Below are 23161 nucleotides of genomic sequence, written 5' to 3'. Positions count from 1 at the left end.
GACAAGGCGAGCTTTCAGCTGGTGTTTTTTAACTGTGAACTTTGGGGTGTGCGTCTGTGTGTGAGCGTACATGATAAAACAGCAGCTGTGGTCAAGCAAGCAGCACTATTTAAGCTGTGCAAATATAATAAAGCTACAAGCGTCACCCAATATGGTAAATATTGTAGCCACAAGCCTTTCCTCTGTCCATTTTGTACCTCTCTGATCTATCTAAAGTAATTCTACCCACCTCCAGACAAGAGATCCCTGCGTCAATATATCCTGCTGGAGTGGGAATGTTAAAGCTATGCTTCCCTCAAGATTTCAGCTGCAAGAGGTTTGGAGCACTTTGCTCCTCTTTGCCTGCACCCAAAATAGTATAAATCTTTTTGCAAGTGAAGATGATTACTTGAGCAGCAAAGGATTAGCAGATGTGAGCATTGCATAGCTGGTTATGCTAGTCACATTTTCCTAAATAGATATTATATTAAATGCACGCGAGCCAGAAGGGCTAGGGAATGCAGCTCTTTTCAAACAGATGAATATATTCATGCATATCTGTGTGCCTTTCCCAGACTTTCCATCATTTTTCTGCTAAACAGGGAATTTATGTCCGAGTAAAGGATTTCTGTTTTCTGCATTATTGATACTTTTAAAAGGGACAAGGTGTTTTCACTAATCATAATGACATTGTATGATTAATATAAAGCCCTTGTATGTATGCGAGGATCTCTGAGTGTTTCACAATTATTAAGCCTCCCAATAACCAGCTGAAGGCAGGTATCTACTACTGCCACTGTAGGCAGGGAAACTGAGGCACGAGCTCATGGAGCTGATTTGATTATAGTCACTTACTTTGTAACCCAATCCCCTGGGTCCTTAAACCCTGGCCTTGCCCCGGACCGTACTTTAGGTTTGGGGCAATGCCAGGAGCAGAATCCAGTTCTCAGAAAGGCTTTTCTTTTTGGTGGATGAGTTCCCTGCTGGATTATGGAGCCGAACTAGCTTCCTCAGTCTTTACACAGCCTCTACAACTGAAGCAAGCGAAGCAGCAAAAGTGAAGTGTTGGGAGTGTGTGCAAGTGGGGCCAGGGGACTGCCCTTTCAGCAGCATCCTGACATTGCCCTGGATTGGGAGGAGCATGAAACCACACCCTGAGAGTTGTTCTTTGAGGCAGGGCTGCAATTCTGGCTCAGATCTGGTCCTGCAAGGACTGGGGCTCCTGGTATTTGCTCTAGTTGGGGTCTGTGGATCAACACCGTTCCTGGTAGGGTTGAAAGACCTGTCTTACTGCTTGAAATTATCTCCTGACCATGTTAATTAGTGCTATTTGCTTTTGCGAGGCTAATGAATTGTTGGGGAATTTCAAGTGCTTTATTGAAACCGAGTGAGTACATAAAACGTTTTGGATGCTGGAAAGACCTTGCCAAATATAGGGAATCCACGCAGCTCATGGTACAGCCCTCCTGTGGCCCTCTGAAGAAAGCCAGCCTTTGGATGCCTCTGTCTTGTAAAAGCAGCTGTTGAGCAGACCTGGAAGCAGCTGCAGCCCCTTGTGAACTGGAACAAATTTTGTGCTGCTTGGGAGAATTCACTAAGGAAACAGAGAGACCAAAAAATAGCAGAGTCTGGAGACTGACAGCTCTGCTGGCTACCTGCAACACGGTTCTGCAAATTGCTAGCAGACTTCTAGGCAAAAGAAGGTTGTCCCACATATTGGCTAAATGACAGCCTGGGACCTGCCCCAACCTTTTATCTTGCCTGCCAAGAATTTTTCTCTCTCTTCTTTCTCTCCTTCTTTTACCCCTTGAGTTCTCTCCAAGGAATTTGTCACTCCTGATACCCCACACAAAAACAGAAACCAGGCAAAACCGGGAGCTTCTCCTGCCGAATCAGCAGACAGGAAAGAGCTTGGCTTTGGACAACTTTCCTTTCTGTCCAGAGGACAAATATGTAACACAGGACGTTTTGGTGTAATTCTGTACTGAACTCCCATTCTAATCCTTTCAAAGGATTAGAAGTTAGTTAGTTAGTTAGTTTTTGACTGAATCTCATTAGTAAACTTTCCAGTCCAAAGCGAAAGTGGCTGTCACCCTGCCAGAAGGGACGGGTCCCATCCAGGATGGGAAACCCTGGCAGAGATCGCCTGAGGGCACTGGGAAGAGCAGCCCGTGATAGGGATGGTAGGGACTAGTCCCTTGGGCTGGCATTCTGACATCTCCCTTTGCTATTAGACCTAGCTGTCTAGGTCCAGCCTGGGTTCCCCTGCCTACTTTAGGTGTTTAATTGTTGTGTCCCATTTAGGAACCTGTACACCCATGAGGATTTCTGGTCTTACTGGAGAAGAAGCAGTTCCAGGGAGTAATTCAGGGTGACTGGTGCCAGTGGGCTGAATCCAAGTCAAATATTTGTTCAAGCATCACCAAGCCGAGCAGGGAGCCAGGCCAGAGAGCTATGTCCCCACAAACCTTCTTCCACTCTCATACCGCCTGAGTCAGATTGCCCCAGGGTCAGACAAGCAATGGCAGCCTGGAGATGGGGGTGGGTGCAGCAGTGATATTTTGGGGAGGTCATGACCAAGGTAGCATTGTTATGGATTGTCTTGAACTGCTGTGAAACCACAGCCTTTGGCTCATGATTTATTTACATTGTAGCCCTGGTGACCAAGAGTCCGTAAGTGCTGTTAAATGGACAAGCTTGAGGTCCCAGCAATGGTTTAGCTGGGTCTACAGGAGCTGACGGACTTGCCTTGCTGCTTGGCAGGTGTTGTAGTCACGTGCTGAGCTCCCAGCCACCACAGGGACATTTCAGCAGTTTCTGACACTGCTCTGCTAATCAGTCCTTTGGCCCTAGGCAGTCCCACCAGCACACGATGATGAGGGTCATGCCCACCCACAGGGCAGGTCACTCAACTCGGCCCACAAACTAGAAGCTCGCTCTCATCCTTATGGCAGGCGACCATGCCTTTCACCACTTTTCCATATCCCTGAAATACCCCAACAAGCATTTTTCTTCTTCCTTTCTCTAACCTTGCTGCAGTGTGAATGCAGGCAGGGATCCTATCAGATCATCAAGCAAGAAATAAACACATTTCTCCAATGCCTAATCAAAATTAAAGATGAGGAGTATGAAATTGCTGGAGTAAGGATTACGGATAGTAGACAAAGAGTAGGTTCACAGATTTAGATCTTTATTTTTTTTTTACTGACAGCACCATGTATTGAAATGCATTCACACTGACATTGGAAGGAAATCTTCCCCAAAATGTGAATATTTGTGTGTAAGTAAGTCTGCAGATCAGTGACTGAATGACTGGTCTGAGGACCCTTTTTGTGGTGCCTTAACGACAGTAGGAAGCTCTTAAGGCCAGTGCTTTGCTCCTTGAGATTCCGCAGGATGAAAGTTCAGTGGATTATTTCCCTTGGCAAAACGGCCATTTATAGTTGCAAATCATGACTGAGAGAAGCGTTTGCAGGTATTTCTTAGAAGAGGGGAAGACTGCTCAACTTTATGCAAGTCTATGTGGTTAGCACCTTGTACCTTGTGTGTCTCATATGTCTACACTAAATTCACTCACAGGGTGAGGAAAGCCATTGCTTTTTATAACTAGTCTGACATCTTCATATTTTGCCCAGGAGTTTGGCTCTGATAAGTCATGCAACTTCAAATAATTTTTAATATATAGGGTTTGGAACAAAATGGCTTTATTTAAGCAAATTTGCAGTATATTCTTAATGAAGTTTGAGTTCAGGAATTTCTCCCTCCCCTTTATTTTCCGTTTCCCTTTCCCCTCTTTGTTAAGTGAGTACAATATAGAAAAGCATTCCCTGCGTTTTCATTCCTGTCTTCCTTCCTGGCCAGATGAGCTGGGAAAGGGCAAAACCTCTGTCAATAGCCCTGGCCCTACGGTCGAAATGGAGGTGGTCCAGGCTTCTGACATCTCAGGTGTTTTTCAGAGGCACAGAACAGACCCAGCCATCTTCTGTCCAGCTGGTGGCTCTGCTGGGCCTTCTAGTGCCCTGACACCAGAGGGTGAGGAAGGTCTGTGGCTCCCTTATGTTCTTACAGCTTAGGAAATTACTTTGCTTCTTCCAAATGTTTGCTTCTGGTTCCTGCACCTCACAAGCCTTTCCAGAGAAGTCTAAATAAGATCATCCAGCAAACGCTTTTGCAGCTTTTTGTTAAGGAAAATGTCCTTTTTTGGCTCTTCTGAACTTGCCAGAAATGACTCCTGGCTAGGCCTGCATTTCAGAAGCCCTCTTCTTTGCAGTGAAAGGGCTTTGCAGAAATGTAAATTATACTTCGTTGCCTGCACACAAAGAAAAATCTTTAGTTTTGCTGATATGCTGAAATTCCTAAGGGAATAATTTGGGTTTGAAACAGGCAAAGGACAAATGACCTGAACACACTCTGATTATGGATATGGGGGAGAAGGGCTTATCTTTAACACAGCAACCGTCTGTTGTTGGTAAGGGAGAAGGCTAATAAAACTTGCAAAGTGGTTTTGACTTGCAAAAGTATGTTTTGACTGAGGAAAGAGAAAGACAGTTGATAAGATATTTTGAGACAAATTGTTGAATGCCAAAATATATACGTGCAAGGTTACCTAAAGATGGAAGTGTAATTTGTGGGGTGAATGCAAGCCAAGTCATGTTACACCAACAGGCTTTAGTACCCCCGGTCCACTGTGGGGCCACAGGCAGCACACACCGTCTGCATTAACGAATGCAGGAAACAGCTAGACTGAAGGAAATAAAGAGGGCTGTGAAAGAAGGCCTCTTCCTTCAGGGATTTTGTTATGTTTGTTTTTATCTTGTTTCTGCCCGCGTCAAGGCTGTGTGTGTGAGAAGGTTTGTTTGTTACTAGAGCTGACCTGGTATTAGCAGTAATATGAATTAGCTTGTATTTTATTTGGGCGTTTTACGCATATGCAATCCTTTATAATATACATACCTTTATAATATACATACCTCTGTGTTTGTGAATGTAGGGACGGACCTAATGAATCTAGGAAACACAGTGAAGCTAGCAACTTAGAGCAGCCTTCCAGTACCTAAAGGGGCCTACAGAAAAGGTGGGGAGGGACTCTTTATAAGGGAGTGTAGTGATAGGATGAGGGGTAATGGTTTTTAACTGAAAGAGGGGAGATTTAGATTAGGTATTAGGAAGAAATTCTTGACTGTAAGGGTGGTGAGACACTGGAACAGGTTGCCCAGTGAAGTTGTGGATGCCCCATCCCTGGAGGTGTTCAAGGCCAGGCTGGATGGGGTTTTGAGCAACCTGGTCTGGTGGGAGGTGTCCCTGCCCATGGCAGGGGGATTGGAACTCGATGACCTTTAAGGTCCCTTCCAACCTAAACCATTCTGTGATTCTATGGTTTAGTTGCACCTCCCTGCTTGAGAGCGCTCTTGTGTTGAAAGATTGTTGACAGGGTGAAACAAGAGGCTTTGACAGGGGTATTGCCACCGGTTCACGAAAGGCACTTACATCTAAACTTGACTAATTTAGGAAGAAGAGCAGCTCTTCTAGAGGAGCTGAGAGCTCACCCCAACACCTGAGATGGGCGCCCCTGAAATGGGAGCTCTCTCTGAGCGACCAGAGCAGAAAACCAAGCAGGTAACACAGCTGCTCTGGTTGGGTGGTTTACGGGAAGCACGGCAAGCACCCCTTCCTTCTCCACTCCTGAGTGACTTGGCTCTGCTTCTCATGCTGTTAAGAGAACCATCATGAGTCATAATCACTGGGTTTGCTCTCTGATGAGTGACAGTGGTTACACGTCCCTCCCAACATCAGTTGTTCCCATCCAGCAAGTTGTCTTCTCCTGACCTTTGAACGGGGGGAAGATTCTACTCAGTTCAAAGTCCAGATAAGCTGAGGTATTGTCCTTTCATTGCATCATGGCATTAACGAGAAAATTACAGTAATTACACACAGCTCTGTGTTTTTGCATAGGGCCTGCTTCTGTGGCTCTGCTAACATCCTAAAGGCTACCTACGCTATCCTCGCTGTGCTCTGCAGGCAGCAGTAGAAGTCCCCGCAGTTACTTCCACATGATGCTGGTCTGTCAGACCTTCAAACTGAGCCCTGCACTGTGTAAGACAGCAATCTAGCGTCATATGTGAGCAGAAAACTGTCTGTGGCTGCTTATTACTTAATAGATCGACATATGAATTAGCATTCTTCCACCTGCACAAGTGGCCTTTGCCCCCAAGAAGTATAATAGCACTTGCTCATTTTTGTTATTTCCTCTATTGGTTTCTGTGTCCGGTGAGGTGAGGGCTCAGGGAGCTGGTGAGTGATATTAAGGGCAGATGAGCTGTCCTACCCCTGATCCCTTTGTGCCCATGAGTGGAGCTCTCAGGCTGATGACTTGCTCTGCTTTGGCAAACACTTGTGAAGACGTGCAGGCAGGGTCCAGCCGGGGAGAGGTGGGTGCCTGCAGTCTGTGTGTGCAAACCCCTGCTGGCCTTCACAGAGGCGGGTAGTTTGGAAATCCCTGGCAGGTACAGAAAAGCTCAGGGAAGTGAGCCTGCAGTTGCAGGGTGCAAAACTTCACCGCTGAAATTGAGGGTACCCATAAGAGAAAGTGGAATAGGTGGGGAACAGAGAGGTTTGCTGAGCTATGAAGTGTCAGGGTGTTTAAGAGACCCTTGGTTTTCCTTGCCTTTTGGCAGCTGGAACAGTTGCTGCCTTGGCTATTATGGTGCTTTCCAGGATGAGCAGAAAGGCCTGGACATGGAGAGCACCAACTGTAGATCAAAGACCAAACAGACGGAGGGTGGACATAAAAGCTAAAGTGGAAACAAGGAGAGCAGTGAGTAGGAGGAAGTGCTCTGCCAACCACAGGTTGTCCACAGACCACAGTTTGAGAAGCACAACTTCCTGAGCTACGCATTTGTCACTAAGGTGGACCAGTAACCCAAGTGTTCTGCAAGGTAGGAAGGACTACTGAACAGGCAAGCTTGCCTCATGGGATGCACTGAGCCTGTCATGTCACTTCCATTATCCAATTTTTCTGCACATCTGAGGACCTTACAATGCAGGAAGCTCCCATGGCTTGGCTGATTACCTACATCTTTTCCCTTTTTTTGCATATCAGATAACAAGAAATTTATTTTTATTTCTAACTAAAGGGTGGCAATCAGCTGGGTGTGATCTCTGAAGACCTCAAGAACTTTTTTTTTCCTGCTTTTTGGGGTTTTCATTGTGTTTTTTTCCTGTTTGTTGGTTTGATTTTTGTCAGATCTCTTGGCTCTATTATGAAAAAGCATTTATTAAAGCCTGAATTTTCTGTGAGGCAGTGTTAACACTCGGTGCGCAAAATTTGCTGTTGTGCTGTGGGTTTTTCCATGTGTCACTTTGCTGCCTTCCTATTTTCCTAGTGCTCTGTTTTATGATGAAATGACTCAAGACATTTTCAGATGACAGAGTTAGATAGGTAGCTAGCTGTAGCTAGGCTGGGTGCAGCACCTCAGTTCCACCAGCTGTTGGAAGAAAGAAATGAGAATCCAGCAAGTTGACCCAAGCCAGGTCCAGAAAGTAAATGAATCCTCCTCCATCTTTAATTAGGTTGATCCGAACTGATCAAGTGAGCAAAGATGGGCTGGCTTATGAGGATAATGAGAAGGCATTGAGAAGTGACCACATCTAGGATGGAAGCAAAATGAAGCTTGATGTCCTCTAGCTGGGACACTGCGTAACTTCCCTCCCAATGAACTGAAAGTAACAGCATGTGAATTCACATGTGTCTGAACAAAGATTTGTAATGAATCTATCTAATCATAAGTGATATCAAACCAAGGAAAGCACAAGTAGCTATGTATGTACCAAGGGTCTAACTGATGAAACCTTGTTGTACCTCTTGTGCTGCTACTCATGTAACTCTGATCATTTGTTCTCCAGTGTGCTGGGTTCAGAACTTCATGCTCTTTTCAGCATGAAGGTAACTATGACAAAAAGGGATATAGCCCTGCAACTGAGTCCAACCACACTGGATGTAAAACGGGACTGTGAGTTTTGTGTCAGTCTTTTAATCTCAGCACCATCATCTGACCCATCTTCACAAAGCCCTGTGCTCCCAGCTCTCTCTTTTAAACCCAGGAATTACCAGTGTTGTCTGTATACTTCCTCTGGGACTGGTGTGTCGCCTTCAGGAGCTTCTGTCTTTTCCTCCTGCTTCATGTTCTCCCTGTAAACTGTGTTGCTGTGCTTGAAGAGTGCGAGCTTCAGATACAAGCTGGTCCTGAATACCTTCAGGTACCAGGTGGCTTTGGTGCAAAAAGTTGCTCTTCACCTGATGCATGGAGTTTGTGGCCACTGGTCCATCTTTCTCCCTCAGCAGCAAGCCAGATGGCATGCATTTTAAGACCTGTGGTGCCTGCTCTGCTATAAATACAAATATACCAGAGTATCTCTTCCCTCGAGGACACACCAGAAAATCCTTGCTCTTGCTCTTTCTTGATGTCTTCTAATGTTCAAGGGGAAAAATAAAAGCAATAAAATACAGTGATAATGAACTAGCTCCTAATTCTTACACCTGGTCTATTTAAACATTGTTAAGGCCCTCAGTCTTTACTTTTTTGTGCCTACAGACCATTTGGTTTCTGATTTAAGATTCAGATTTAATAACACCTGATGTGTCTTCTCTGATCTGCTCTGGCTACAGGCAGAAGCTGCAAATGTGTGGGAGTGACAGGGATGATGGGTCCTGACATGATTGGAAGCCCTGTCCTAGCTCATCTGACAGTCCCTGCTGCTGCTGCACACAGCTTCTGTGTCTCAGTGGCCTCAGGGAAGATCAGAGTGACCAGGACTATATAGTCCAGCCAGGAAAGCCCTTCGTGCCAGCAAGTTTGTGGCAATATTTCTAAAGTCCCTTGCAATATTTCTAAAGGTCCAGGCCTGCGCCTGTGTGAAATTCAGTGGATTATGTCCCCTTGAGTTCTGATGATTTCTAGAAACATTCAGCTGACAAGTGTGGCTCTTAGTTTCTAAGGCAATGAGTCGTGGTGGTGTCATTACTTCAGTGTACAGTCATGTGCAGTAACTCAAATCACCATTGTCATTATTGTTGCTTCCAACCAAGCAGCCTGGTATCTTCTGCCAAACTGGGGCAGGTGTGTGAATGTAATCGCTGTGCAATTAATTAATCTCTGTTGCCAATCAGTATGCAACACACATCTCCCTGCAACTGAGTTCAATTTAGTGGAGCGGCAGCAGGATTTAAAAGGAAGAACTCAACAAAAAAACTGAAAAGCAGGCAGCTTTAGGGCCAGCTTTTCAGCTTTGCATCGCACCTGACAAAAATGAGCACCTGCCTGCGTCAGCCAAAGGGTTTTGCAGGACCGTGGGAGAAGGAAGAGAGAGTTAGCCAAACAGCATGTTATTTCTGAAAACTCTGAGCTTAGAAATCATCTGATGCATGAATTCTGAGTGAGGGAAACAGCAAAGGCTGGCTGCTCACCACGGCAGCCCCGCAAATCCCTTCAGTTGGCAGCACAGCAAGAACCTGGGAGCTGCCTGGGATCGCTCCTCTCCGTGTAGCTACAGAGCCACCACAGAGCCAGATTAAATTGCTGGATTAAGCACTTCTGCAGCCTGGTGTCTGGATCTTTGTGACAGCTGTGCCCAGGAAAGAAGTCAAGCACCGGTGCCATAACTGCGCCAACTGGTGTGTCACGGGTCACAACATTACAGCTGGAAAAGGTCTGTTAGGTCATTCACTCCCATTTCTTATCCAGCATAGGATTTGACTCAATACAGTGTTTGCTACTGCTCTAAACAGGGCATTTTAAGGGATTTGGGCAATGCAATCCTCTTCCCCTTCTCTTGGGAACTTATCTGTCATCTGTTAGAACTCACTGTCAGGAAGCGTCTAGCTTACTGTTCTCCTATTTTAACATGATCCCATTAATGACTCTTCTTGACTTTCCTTTTTATCAAAGCTGTCCTTTCTTCCCTCTGCACAGCTACAACAGGCTCCTTAGTGCCGGCTGGGCTGGCTTTTGAGGGGAAGATACCCCACCCCAGGGCTCTCATCCCTGAGCGCCCCCAAAAGGCTGGGTTCTTGTTCTGCCAAAAAGCCTCATCCGCTGCTCTTAATTATCTGCACTGGAAAAACCACACACACTCAAATTGTGAGATGTTTCCATTAAGACCAGTATTTTCAAACTCTTCATTTTTTATCTTGTATGTCTAAGTTTGGAATGATTTTCTATTTTTCATCCGTTCCCCAAAACTTGGATGATGGGCCCTATGTGCAGTCGCATGCTTTGGAAGGTCAGTTCTGTTATTTTTCTTCACCAATCTGTTGTTCTTGTTGCCAAACCCGCATTGCTGCTGGGAGCAGGGCTCTGTCCAGACGATGTGCCTGTCGGAGGGAGCAGAGGGCCCGGTGTCTCTGCATACAGCCTGGGTTCCTCCATGGGGAACACCGTGCCAGTGTCACTATGTGCCTGGTGCTCACCAGGTCCAGGCTGCTTTATGTTACTTCCTTGGCTTTGTTGATATCCCTCATTTCCCTCCAGGCAATGGGATTCTTGAGCATCAGTGCTTTGCTGGCCCTTTTCTTTTCACCTTACATAATTAATGGGTAACGAAGTTCAGCATCACTGGAGCTATTGCAATGCATGTCACCTTCTGGTGCTGCAGCAAGACATTGTCAGCGTTGGCCTCCTTTTGGTCTAGGTTTCACACATCATTGGCAAGATCAGATTCATGCTTGTGTGACTAATCTAGGGAGCAGCTTTTGCTAACAGTGTTATGGAATATTTCATTATAGCTCAGATTTTTTTTGCCTTCAGCTCATTACTTTTTTCCCATTACCGAGTATGAATGTTGCCATCCAACACACGTTTTCCTTTCACGTGGTTACTAGGCATTTCTTTTGATTTCCACTGTAAAGAAAGAAACTGAGAGATGAATTGGGTTAACTTCCAAAAGCTGTCCTCCACTGTTTTACTCATTATGTTCAAATGATAATGATTAAAATCATATACTATTGCATCTGAAAGAAATTTCCTCACCTGTGTGACAAGCTGGGCTTTTATCACAAGTGAAGAGAATGTGTTTCACTTATTTCTATTTGCTTTTTTAAGCATAGTTCTTATTCTTACTGTCTTGACTATGATTCAAAAATGCGTTGATTAAAATCAAGATTCTGTGGACTAATATCCTGAATCAGCATCTGGGATGGCAGAGGAACATGTATTTTCTAAGGAAGTTGTCCCTGTAGGGTTGAAAAAGAAAAAACTACTCAAAATCTCAGTGTTTGTTTTGGGATTTGAAAGGTTATTTTTCTAAAAACTAACTTCTGGGACAAGCATGCTGTATTAGGTTAGGCCTTTGGAGGCAATCTCTTTTGGTAGTGTAAGTCTGACCTTATTGAAATGTGCTACTTCAAGATCTCTATCATTAGAAATAAAAGAAAAAAGAAAGAGACTTGAAATAACACCAAATCAAAAGTGGGGGTCCTGTTCTTCTCAGCTCTGACATCTAGGCAGCAAAATTGGTATAGAAAAACACAATATTCTGTGTATGTTCTCCTACATTTTCTTTACTTTTAAAGTCAATTAGTCAAATAAATGACAAGCCCATATCCCGGAGTGTCTAGCCATATCCAGTAGAGCTCTTAAGACCAGACCTTTCAGCACAAGTATTTCCACTGGCTGCAGTGCTAAGCACATGTATAAATACGTTGTTGAATCAGTGCCATACCTAGAAACCAGCATTTAATACCAGTCTGCCATTAGACTGCAGGGACTGAAAATGAATAGAATTAGTTCTTTGTGTCTCTGATCAGAACAGGAATCTAAAAGAGAATGTGTCCCAGATCTTTAGTATTCTCAACCGCATAATTTCAGTGTTCTTACACCTTGTATAGCTGAGAATAAGCTCTGAGACATGAGGTGTGACTGGGCATTGCTGACACGTGATATCCTCTCTTGTCACTCAGCATCTCCCATGCATCTCTTAGGAGCTTGACTGGCCAAAATGACAAATGTGGTAGGAAAGAAGAGGGAAATGAAGTCTTCATTTCCTCCCTCGTGAAGGTCCCTCTGGTGTTTCTCCACGTTTCCTGTGCTCCCTCCCATTCCCATCCCTTGTCACAGGGAAAAGCTTTGCTGTGTCTGTGTCCTTTGAGTCTCATCCTGCAGGACTTGCTGGATCATGCTGAGCAACCTAGGGTTGTTTGCAGGGCTGCACCCTGAATTATTCTCCTGCTGCAGATCAGCCTTTGGGAACCAGCAGAGATACCTCTTCTGTAGTGGATAACTTGCTGCTGAATGCATCCTAACACATCCTCCTCCTCCTCCTGTACTCTGTGAGTGACAATGGAGGTGGAGGATTTTCCCCTCCCCATGAGAGGCCGCTGACAGCTCCCTGGGTGCAAGGGTGGAGGAGCATCCACCTCTGCAACCACCAGCACCAGCACAGACTCGTCAGTGGAGAAAGGGAGCACTTGCTGTTATTTTTAAACAGTGGGATGTCTTAATCTGCCTTTTTGCAACCTACCTAAGCTGGGCACAGAGGGTGGCTGCCAAAACACAAGAGCAGCTCTCCGAGAGGCTCTGACAGCAGGGCGAGATCACAAAATCACAGTATCACAGAATGGTAGGGCTTGGAAGGGACCTTCAGAGGTCATCTAGTCCAGCTCCCACTGCCAAAACAGGGCCACCTAGAGAAGGCTGGACAGGAACGCATCCAGGCAGGTTTTTAATATCTCCCGAGAAGGAGACTCCACAATCTCTCTGGGCAGCCTGTTCCACTGCTCCAGCACCCTCAAAGTAAAGAAGTTTTTCTTCATGTTGAGATGGAATTTCCTGTGTTCCAGCATGTGCCTGTTGCTTCTTGTCTTGCTGCTGGGCTCTGCTGAAAAGAATCTTGGCCACAAGGGCACATTGCTAGCTCCTGATGAACTTATCGTCCACCAGGACTCCCAGGTCCCTCTCTGCAGAGCTGCTCTCCAGCAGGTCAACCCCTAACCTGTATTGGTGCATGGGGTTATTCCTCCTGAGGTGCAGGACCCAACACTTACCACACCTGGGCCCATCACAGCTCCCATGTGACTGGAGGAGTGCTGACAGTGGCACAGCCGCATGGGGTGAGCTGCAGGCTGCCTGGCCCCTGTACGCCTCAGACGCTGATGGACGCTGTAGCTCACTGTGTGCATATTCCCAGCTGCTGGAGATGTCTGTGGACCCCTCTGAAGCCACGAAACATGTCTGTGACCGTTCAGCTGGAGGACAAGGGCCCAGGGGACAGGCGTGCTCTACCCTCTGCATGGTTGGCTGCCTCTGTGCATCTCTTACCTCTGTCTCTGGGTTCCTGTGCTTAGGTAATGTAGATAGATGACCTGAAACAAACAGATCTCTGCACAAAGCACCCTGCAAGCCTCTGGTCTGAAACCCTGGCGTGCATTGTTAGCATGAGGCCATGGTCCTTAGGACAGGGCGTATCTGTCTGTCCAGGCGTGTGCGCCCAGTTTGCCTCCATCATAGCAAGGCGTCTGGTCCGATGCCCCTCGAGGAGCTCTGCTGGTGTGTTGGTGCCTCTCTGTGTGCCTGTGTGTTTGCATCGACAGTCCTTACTCCCCCCAAGTTTTCCATTTGCCGTTCCGCTTACAAGGGATTCCCTTGCTGTGTTTCAGCCCCATCACAGATACTGACGAAGAGGGAAAAGAGACACATCTCTGTCAGGCTACTGCCCTGCGAAACTGCCTCCCGCTTCCAGGGATCAGCATCCTGGATAAACTCATCAAGACCTGTCCCGTCTGGCTTCAGCTGAACATGAACCAGGAAAGGGCCAGGGCGATACTTGGCAAAGAAACAGCAGGGGTAAGTCCAAAGTGGTTTCGGTTCAGACAACCACATTTCCCGACCTTGGTGGAGCTAGGTAGGAGACCAGTGCTGTTTTTCATGTGGAAGCAAAAATATTTAGCAGAGTATGCTCCCTGTTTCCATTAACTTTTGATGCTTTAGCTGCTCACAGCAGCGCAGTACAGATATAGTGGCCTTGGGGAAGCAAGAAATCTTGTCTCTGGTTTCACTTAGCATGTGGATTCATGGAGATGCCTTCCCATTCACCACCATACCCATAGATATGTTGACTATCCTAATTTGGAGCAATAAAAAAAAAAAAATCCCTGAAGAAATGGCCCTTAAATTCTGCAAGCTGCTGGGAGTAGTTTTTATTACAGTAATTGGTATCTGGTCCCCATAAGCTGAGTGTTGGATAATGAAGCTTGCTTAAGGAAAACAGCTCTGTAGGAAAGTGAGGTCCCCATTCCTGGGTCTCGGAGGTGAGGCATGGCAGGGAGCAGGTGTCCTGGTTGGGTCTGGGGAGGGGAGGTGCAAATGATGCCGGGGCACCAGGAAAATTCACTCACTCCTGCTTGTGGAGGTCTGGACCTGTCCCTTGGCCGAGTCAGTTTATCCCAGGGCTAAAAGCTGGCACAGCCAAGTGGCAACCTCCAGTGGGACTCACCTGACGAACCTGGACTGTGCCTCACCCTGAATCGGACACTGGGCAAATTATTTTCTTTGTTTTTCTGTAGAGGGAAACCCGAGTGCCTGTCTCTGATATAACCACGTATGGCCCCGAGCCCCGTTGGTCATTAGCCGCTCCCTGCAGGCAGGGCTGTTCCCCACCTCCAAGTGGCTTTGGGGGTAAATCTTGCCTTTGTTACTCCTGCTCACACCGTCCTCAGGCATGGTCTTCAGCTGTGGCTCGAAGCAGGCAGGAGAAGAGCTGATGCATCAGAGGTGTCCCAAGGCAAGGGCAGGCTCTCCTGCCCGCTATGAGCCCACCTGAAGTTGAATCAGCACCACACCATTCCCATCACCAATGAAAATGGAAGAGACTGGTTTGCGTACCAGTCCTGACCCGGGCAGTAGGGTTAGGTGCAGCCCAGAAAACCCACCTCCCTCTCGTCTGAACAGCCATGGTCCAATTTTATTCTTTGGAGCCATGGCAACTAGTCACGCCCATCAGGAAAACAGAAGTGATTCCTTTCCAGGTTTCACTTCTCTCATTGCTTAAATTTAATTTCAGATTAAGCATTTACGGAATAAAAGAATCATAAAATTATTTAGGTTGGAAGGGAAGTTAAAGATCATGTAGTTTCAATCCCCTTTGCCATGGAACTTGACCGATGCAATGTAAGATAGTGCCGTCTGAGGTCCAAGGTCGCAGCAGTCTCTCAGGTGGGCTAGAGGGGCCGTGCTGTCACGTGGGTGGTAGGACCAGGGGAAGGGAGAGCCTCTATGGCTTTTCCCTACTTGCAGATACTTTCTGTGATGTGAAAGGTGGGGGCTGCCTTGCGTTAGAAGTTGGCCTGTTACAGGCATGCACCTGTTTGCCATGCGTGTATTTGGATTTTCTTTGCACCTCTGGTAGAGCTGAGCCCACGGGGCTCAATTTCTTATGAACAGCAGAGGCCATTACCTGTGTGAGACTGCAAAGCTGCACGTTTAGCACGGGTGCTTCAAAGTGACAGGAGATGCCCTTGTGATGGGGACTAATGTAGAGAAAGGTCCTGGCTTCTAGACAATTTTTTTTAATTCTTCTGTCCAAGAAATTAATATTTTCTTGATAGATTTCCACTGAATTGTAGTTGATTAATAATTTTATCAACTCACACTTCTTCTTTCTAATATTAATGTCCAGACTCCAGAATTAGCCCAATTTTTTAATTCAGTTTTTATAAAAATACCTTGACTGTCTCCTGCCAAAATGTGCTATCAAAGAACAGTTAAAGGTGAAGATTATTTTGTCTTTGTATCTGCAGCTTCAAGGTACAAGCTAAAAATATTCTTGGCAATGAGCTTTAATTAGAAACACACTTAGGAGTTTATACAATACAAAGAATAAGATTTTTTCTTTTTTCTTTTTTTTCTTTTATTTTTTTCTCTTTTTTCTTTTTCTTTTGTCTTATGTCTTCTTTCTTCTTCATATCTTTTTTCTTTCTGTATTCTTTTTTCATTCCTCTTTCTTCTTTCTCCTTTCCTTTTTCTTCTTTTTTTGTAAAATTTCACTGGTACCGTTGGTGGGAACCAATGGCTACCGTGGTTCCACTGGTTCCAATTAAAGACTCAGGGGCCTCTTACCAATGTGTATGAATACCTGATGGGAGAGAGTACAGAAGATTGATACAGACTATTCTCAATGGTATCCAGTGAAAAGCTGAGGTGCAGTGGTCATAAATTGAAACACAGGAAATTCTGTTTAAACATTAAGAAAAGTTTTTTTATTGTCAGGATGATTGAACATTGGAACAGGTTGCCCAAGAGGCTGTGGAGCCTCCATTTGTGGAGGTAATAAAAACCGGACAAGACAGAATCCTGAGTGACTTGCTGTAGTCAATCTGTCTTTGAGCATAGGGGTTGGACTAGATGATCTCCAGAGTTCCTCCCAACCACATCTGCTCTGTGATTTCAGGACCAGTCAATACACTCGAAGTCAGTGCTGCCATCCAGAGGGATCTTAGACAAGCTGGAGGGACAGAGCTGGTAGCAACCTTCTGAAATTCAAGAAGGACAAATGTGAAGTGCTGCCCCCAGGAAGGCAGAGCCCCCGTCAGGGATCTGGGCTGGCACTGACTGGCTGGGCAGCTCTGCAGGAAAGGTCCTGCAGGGGCGTTGGGCAGCCAGCTGGGCACAGACCTACTGAGGAGAGGCTGTAGGACCAGGGTTTGTTAAACCAGGAGGAGAAACAACTTTGGGAGGAACTGCACAGCAGCTCCCTGGTACTGACAGGGAGGTCATGGAGAAGATGGAACCGGTGTCTGCTCAGCACTGCGTGGTGAGACGACAAGAGGTGATAGGCATTCATTGAAACGAGAGGGGTTCAGACTGGGTATAGGGAAACACTTTCTCCCTGTGAGGACAGTAAGCAGTGGGACAGGTTGTCTGGAGAGGTTGTGCAGTCTCCAGCCTTGGAGATTCTCCAGACCTGTCTGGACAAAGCCCTGAGTAACCTGTCTGGTCTCATGGTTTCACCCAGGGGGTTGGACGAGAGCCCTCTTGGGGTCCCTGCCAGCCTGAATGATATTCTGGTCCCATGAAAAAACTCTGCCATGAGACACTGTAGCCAACAGAGCCCTTGGCCTTATGTTCCACTTGTGGACACTTGAATCCTTTCTCTCTCAATGTACAAGTGACTCCCTTGCTTTAGACCCAGCCTGGGACATTCTAGGGTGATTTAGTTCGTGATTTAGGGCACTTATGTGAGGAGCATCACTTGACAAATTGTGAATGCAGCTTTATATTCTTCAGTTAGTGAAATAGTTTGCCTTTTAGGCTTAAGTGGGACATCAGCGATGGATAGAAATTTTGCTGCTTGCTTCACAGCTCTGAATTTCACCCAGGTGAAATGTCCCTTTATTCATTATTTTTGTCGTGTAAAGTTCAGCCAAGTGGAATGAAGCTAAAATAAGATCATTTAAAGGTGAATTGTACTGGTAAAAATCTTCCTTGCCAATGACCTAAAATAAAGTTCAGAAGCTCACACAGTGTAGCTAAGCTCTTGATTCCTTTCTCCTTTTTCAGATATTCTTGGTTCGGAAAGAGAGTAATGTGAACAACATGGTCCTTGCAGTCCGCCTGCCAATGCAGAACGAGGCTCCTGGTGTGCTGGAGTACAACATTAAAGAAGAAAAATCAAGTAAGTTCTTTACATTTTTTGGTCTTGCTCTGATTATTGTACTGAATCCTCTTGTGATCACCAATATTTATGTAATCTCACTTGCAATGAGCAGGTTCCTCTTGTGACTGGCTGCAGATCTTGCTTTTACAGTGTAGTTCAGTTAATATTTCCTGCAGCTGCTTTACCTCAGCTCCACTGTGGTTCTGCACCTTGTGTTATCATTTACAGACTTGCAAAAGAAAAATAAAGCACCTCCAGATGAGCAGGCCAGCGCTTTGATCAAGTGAGAGGAGCTGCCTTTTCACCAGGTGGAAGTCCTGAGCAAAGCCCAAGGCACTGACAGACTAAGACTTGTTAACTCACTGACCCTGTCTCTATTTCTGCCACTGAATTTGGGGCCTGCCAGGTGTCTGACATCTGCTAGATTCCCTTTTCATGCACCTCATACAGTCATACTGAACAACCAGTTACTCCTAAACTGTTTTCAATGCCTCACTGTTTCTGGGATGCAGCTGAGTCTTGGTGTTGATGGTATTGGTGCTGTTCCTGGTCGGACAGCCAGGTTTGCCATGAGCAATCAAAAATTAATTGAGTTTGCAGTCAGCCACGCCTGATGCAGCCCTTGGTGTAAGTGGATGTGTAACACATACGATTTCCACTTTCCAAGAAATAGTTGTAAACATGGGAGTTTCAGGACAGAGAGATGCACTTGAAAGAGTTCATCAAAATAACTTCACACTATTTATTTATATGAACACATCCCAATCCTCTGTCACTGAGCTCTGCCCCAGAACCAGCTCCCCAGGGTATGTGTTTTACTCTCTGCTAAAACACTTGTGTTTCTGCTGATCAGTGTTGTGACCTTGTTCTTCCCCCTTGGAAGTTGCTCAAATGAATTTTTTCCTTCTTATTTTTAGCTTTTCCTTCCTTTCTTTGCATACCTCTGCATTGCAAAATGACTTTAAAGCCAGAGGGGCAAGTGAATCTCTCCATCTGCTCTAATCTCAAGTGCAGCCAACAGGCTGCCTGCCTGGCTGCTGTGTACCTCCCAGGAGAGCTCTCTCTCTCTCATCCGTGTGCACCTCAGAGCACGCGATTGCGGAGATGTCCCACAACTTCAGTGCTCTGCATAAGGGCAGGAAAAGCAAACCTTTTTTCACAACTTCAGGTGTCCAGATTAAGAAGACAAGGGCAAAGGTTAGCTGCAGGGTGAAGAAACTTTTTTCTTTATTTGGTTGTTTGAAGTTGACCTAGGGCTTAGGTTTTGCATGGTGAGGAGTTGGTTTTTGATGATTCAAGTTTCGCTTTGGATAAAAGTCAAAAAATTGAATCCTGCCATCCTAAAAATGTCCTTTATAGAAATGTTACTTCTCTACTTGTGTCCTGTGCCATAAAATCTGATTTCTTTGAGTACAGGCAAAGTAAAATGTAGTACAAAAATTTCACGGTGAGCTAGCCTAGCTAGAGAGACTTTTGTGACGTGTTTTTCAAACTTACTTGCTTGCTGTTTCTAATTTATCACTAACTTAATGCAAAGGATGTGTTCAGCTTTTTGATAGGAACAAGAATTAAATCAGTTTCCACCACTTTCATACAAGTTGCAAAATAAGTGGAAGAAGGTAATTAAAAATTAGCTCTCTTTCAAAAAGCAGGAGAACTGCCATCACATGTGCAGTGATCCCAGCAGCCACAAGGCTGGTGCATTTGTATGCTGGATATTCACATTATTTTTGCTTAAATTCTGTCAGCATTGAGCTGCAGAAAACCCCTCAGTTCTCCATCCCACACCATTTTGACAGGAGCACACTGGGCTTGGAAACGGTCATGCTTTTGCTTCCTCTCTTGTTTGGTATAAGTAGCCTGGCTTTTGAGTTTAGAAGAAATCAAATTAATTTCTGTTAGTAAAGCCAAAGAACTGTAATTGGCACACAGGGAGATGGTAAATCTGTGTCTCAAAGTAACCTAATACACTAGCTTTGATTTATTGTCTCTGCGTTACTCCCACTGCTTTCTAAACTTTTTTAGAAAATTAAATTATATGTTGTCCAAATGCTTTAAAAGAATTAAATCTAGAATCTGAGCTTCTTTGCTAAGTACCCTGGTACATCTGGATTGCCTTAGCTTAACAAAGTGCCCTTCAGTCTTCCCTGGTATTCTGTAAGTGTCAGGGTAGGAGGCCTCTGAGTGCCCATGGTGAGTAACTGCAGACCAGAGTTGTTGTCTTGCTGTGGAATGCAAGTCTGCCCAAAGTTCGGTGTTATATGTCCTGGGAGTGCGTACAGCTTGCCAGCTGGGTAGCCTGAGGACCATTGCAGACTGGCAGGATTTTTCCAGGCATCTAATCTTTAACTTCAGAAACTTCCTCTAGTTCTTCTGTGCCTGCTAAAAGGACACTTCAGCTCCCCACGGAACATCACAAACAGGGAGGTGAACCCTCCTGACAGCTTCCTGCTCTTTGAGTCTGCATGAAGTGGAGCAGAGCGGGTGCCGTTCCAGTGCCTTTCAAAAGGAGCAGCTGTAATTCCCCTGCCATTCCAGAATCCCCCTTCCCAGCTCTACTGGCGACAAACAGCTTTGGTTTTGCTGGCCTCCTCCTAATATTTCTTTTTTGAGGTGACACAATACCAATGATCTGTGTAATCTGCCCCACAGAGAGCTGTTTGTCCCTTTCTGAGAGCTGACTCCTCCTAAAGGGTTTGAAGAAGTGCGAAAAAGTTCTTCTCCTTGTTACCTTGGTTCAGCTCGTTAGACTCCCCAGACTTGATGCATTCAGATGTAAACTGAAAGCTGAATTTGTGTGACATATATACTTCAAATTTTACAAAGATCCTCCCTGCCAGTTAAAATTCAAGTTGCAACCCATCCCAGTTTACTATTTTGGAGAAACTTGCCAGCTGCTTCTTGTCCTTCTCATGAGGACTCAATGCAATCTCAGCTTCACAAGTGACACAAAGAAGGATGCACTATTCTTAGAGGTGACATGATGGCTCTGTGCCATCTCTACAGTGGTGTCCATCTCTTACCATATGCAGCTGTGAACAGCAAGTTTTACTGCTCAGCTGTTTGTAAAAAGCTGTTCTCCTACTGTCCTACTTCTCAGATAGTATCTGAAGAGGTTTTCCCCAGTATCATAATGACGGTATGGAGGTTGCTGCCCAGCCCCTGAGATCCATGTATAGATGGCCATTCAATGAAGTACAAAAAAACGGAAGGTTCCTAGCATTGCACTGCCAAATAGTGGTGGATCATTGTTTTTCTCTTTCCCATACCAGATGCTTTGTTGACGTCTGATGAAATATTTAGGGAAGTATAGTTTTCTGAGGGGAAGACCAGATTTAAATATGATTTTTTTAAAATGGAAATCCCCAAAGAACCCGCTAAGTAAGAGGTTCAAGAAATGAAACCTCTTTCCATTTATTTTGTGGGGAATTTTCACCTGTTCTGTGAAGTAGCACTTCGAATCATGAAACAGGAGAATGAAGAGACTGGATTTTAAACATTTTCTTCTGGTTCTTCATCTTTGGTTGTAATTCCTCTAGAGACAGGGAAGCTAAAACCTGATTGCAGCAGCAGGTATGGTAGAGACCCAAGAGCAGATCAGAAAGTTCATCAGAAAGTTGAGCAACTTTCAAAGCCTTGGATCTCTGTGATTTTGCTTCTTGGCCTGAAGGATCCCTTGTTTCTTACTCTTATGGGAAATCTCCCATAGAGAAGGCTTGTTACAAAGTTCTCTTCCATTTAGAGATGCAGTGTTGGGAGATACCTCTCAAGCTCTGCTAAAATCTCAACTACTTTGTGTGCTTTCAGTTCTGAGAGTTGTCCTACTTCTGCTTTATCCCAAAATGGAGCTCTAGCCTCACATACCTCAAGAACTGAGCGGCATTTCCTCAGCTGACTCCTACCCTTGGCTCTTCTCAGCAAACTGGTTGTAACCTCAGCTCCCAACTCTCCTTCCCCTTTATCCATACACAGTCAGAAATTGTTCCACTGACATCAGTGACGTTGCAGAAGTATTAAAAAGAAAAGAATCAGGTGTTTGAAGTAAATGGGTATGTTTGAAGTAACATATACTGAGAGCTTGAAAGAAGCATGTGAGTATGATAGACCACTTGGTGCAGGTAGTGACAGTAGCTTTTACTTTCACAAAGAGTTATGAAGACACCTGCCACAGGGGTAGAGTCCTTTAACAGAATCATAGAATCATAGAATGGTTAGAGTTGGAAGGGACCTTAAAGATCATCGAGTTCTCTAGCACCCTGTACTGAGTGTAACACTCCTTTTCTTTTTTTTCTGGGAAATCTTGTGAATTATAGCTGAAAATAATTTCATTTCATGAAAAGTGAGTTACCATACACTTTTCAGGAGTCTTGTATGTATACTTTGGTGTGTAATGTGTAGTAATTGTTTTCCAAATTCTTCTGTACCAAAAAAAGAGGATGTGATTCCTTTCCAAATATGCAAAATGACGTTAAACAGGAGAAGTATCTGCAATTGCACGGAATAAAGATGAATGTATTATTCATATTCTTAGAAAATTCTATAGAATTACAGAATTAATTTACCAAGTCAGTACTGAACTCCTCGGGCTCATCTCCTAAGGGGGTTGAGGCTGGCCTGATCCTGCCATGCATGCCCGCTCTTGTAATCGTGCCTCCCACATCGCTGTGACTGGCTTTGCTTGCCTGGAGGTTTATTTTCCTAAGGCTGTTCACGTGAGCGCACATTATGGAGTCGCTGTCCTTGTTCCTTATTTAGACCATACCCGCGTGGGACAATCTGCCCCCAGGCATAGCTAGCTATTCAGAAGAATCTCTTCCAATGTGCTGGGCCAAGGCTGAGTTGAGCCCCAAAACCAATGAGTGCACAGCTGAAGGAAGGACTCGTATTGTAGCCTTGTCTGTAGTGTGGTTATTTCATTTATTACAGGAAAACTCTGAGATTTAAATTAAAACTCTGCCTGCTCTGACCCTCCCGGCTTCTCTGGAGACAAGCACTGAATGAGCTGGAGCATCAACGGAGATCTTGAAATAACTTTAACACGATCAAATAGGAAAGCCAAAATAAATTATCTCCAAATAATACAAAAATGTCCAGATCACGGTTAAATACCCCCTTTGAAAGACGAGACAGTGTGCAATTGGACATGGTAGATTCTACTCAATTTCTGGTTTATGGACAGCAGCTGTACTTCAGTTATCTGGTATGGGCTTGTGGTAAGGACCTACAATATACCTTGACAGAAAAGATACAGGCAATTACTGCACTCAAAAGCAGTTTAAGAGAAATCACTGGGTTTTACTGCAAGGTCGCAAGTCTGGTAGCAAAAAGGATGTTGATAAAGAAATCCAATGTCCTGTCATGGTCACCTTATTTGACCTTTCTTAAAGTTAGACCAAGCTCAGGAAGTGCAGGCTGGAGCCTGAAGTGAGGGCTGTGCGCACGTCTGGCACGATGGCAGAGCTCAGATGCAAAGGACAGAAATTTCTGCCTGTGTTCCTGCATGGGTTGGCAAGTCCAAGCACTGTTTGAGGGCACTCAC

General features: G+C 45.1%; 1 protein-coding gene across 1 annotated transcript in view; it reads left to right on the top strand.

Annotated features, from left to right (window-relative positions):
* Positions 1-23161, top strand: part of RIN3 (Ras and Rab interactor 3) — a 71551-nt gene that overhangs the window by 6000 nt on the left and 42390 nt on the right. The window contains exons 2-3 of the mRNA XM_074149462.1: positions 13628-13814; positions 17526-17640. Coding sequence (XP_074005563.1) covers positions 13628-13814; positions 17526-17640 — 302 coding nt within the window. The remainder of the gene's footprint in view (positions 1-13627; positions 13815-17525; positions 17641-23161) is intronic.

This window comes from Numenius arquata, chromosome 6 (assembly GCF_964106895.1).
Source record: "Numenius arquata chromosome 6, bNumArq3.hap1.1, whole genome shotgun sequence".
In the NCBI taxonomy this organism is placed as follows: domain Eukaryota; kingdom Metazoa; phylum Chordata; class Aves; order Charadriiformes; family Scolopacidae; genus Numenius; species Numenius arquata.
This window is presented reverse-complemented; position numbering and strand designations above follow the sequence as displayed.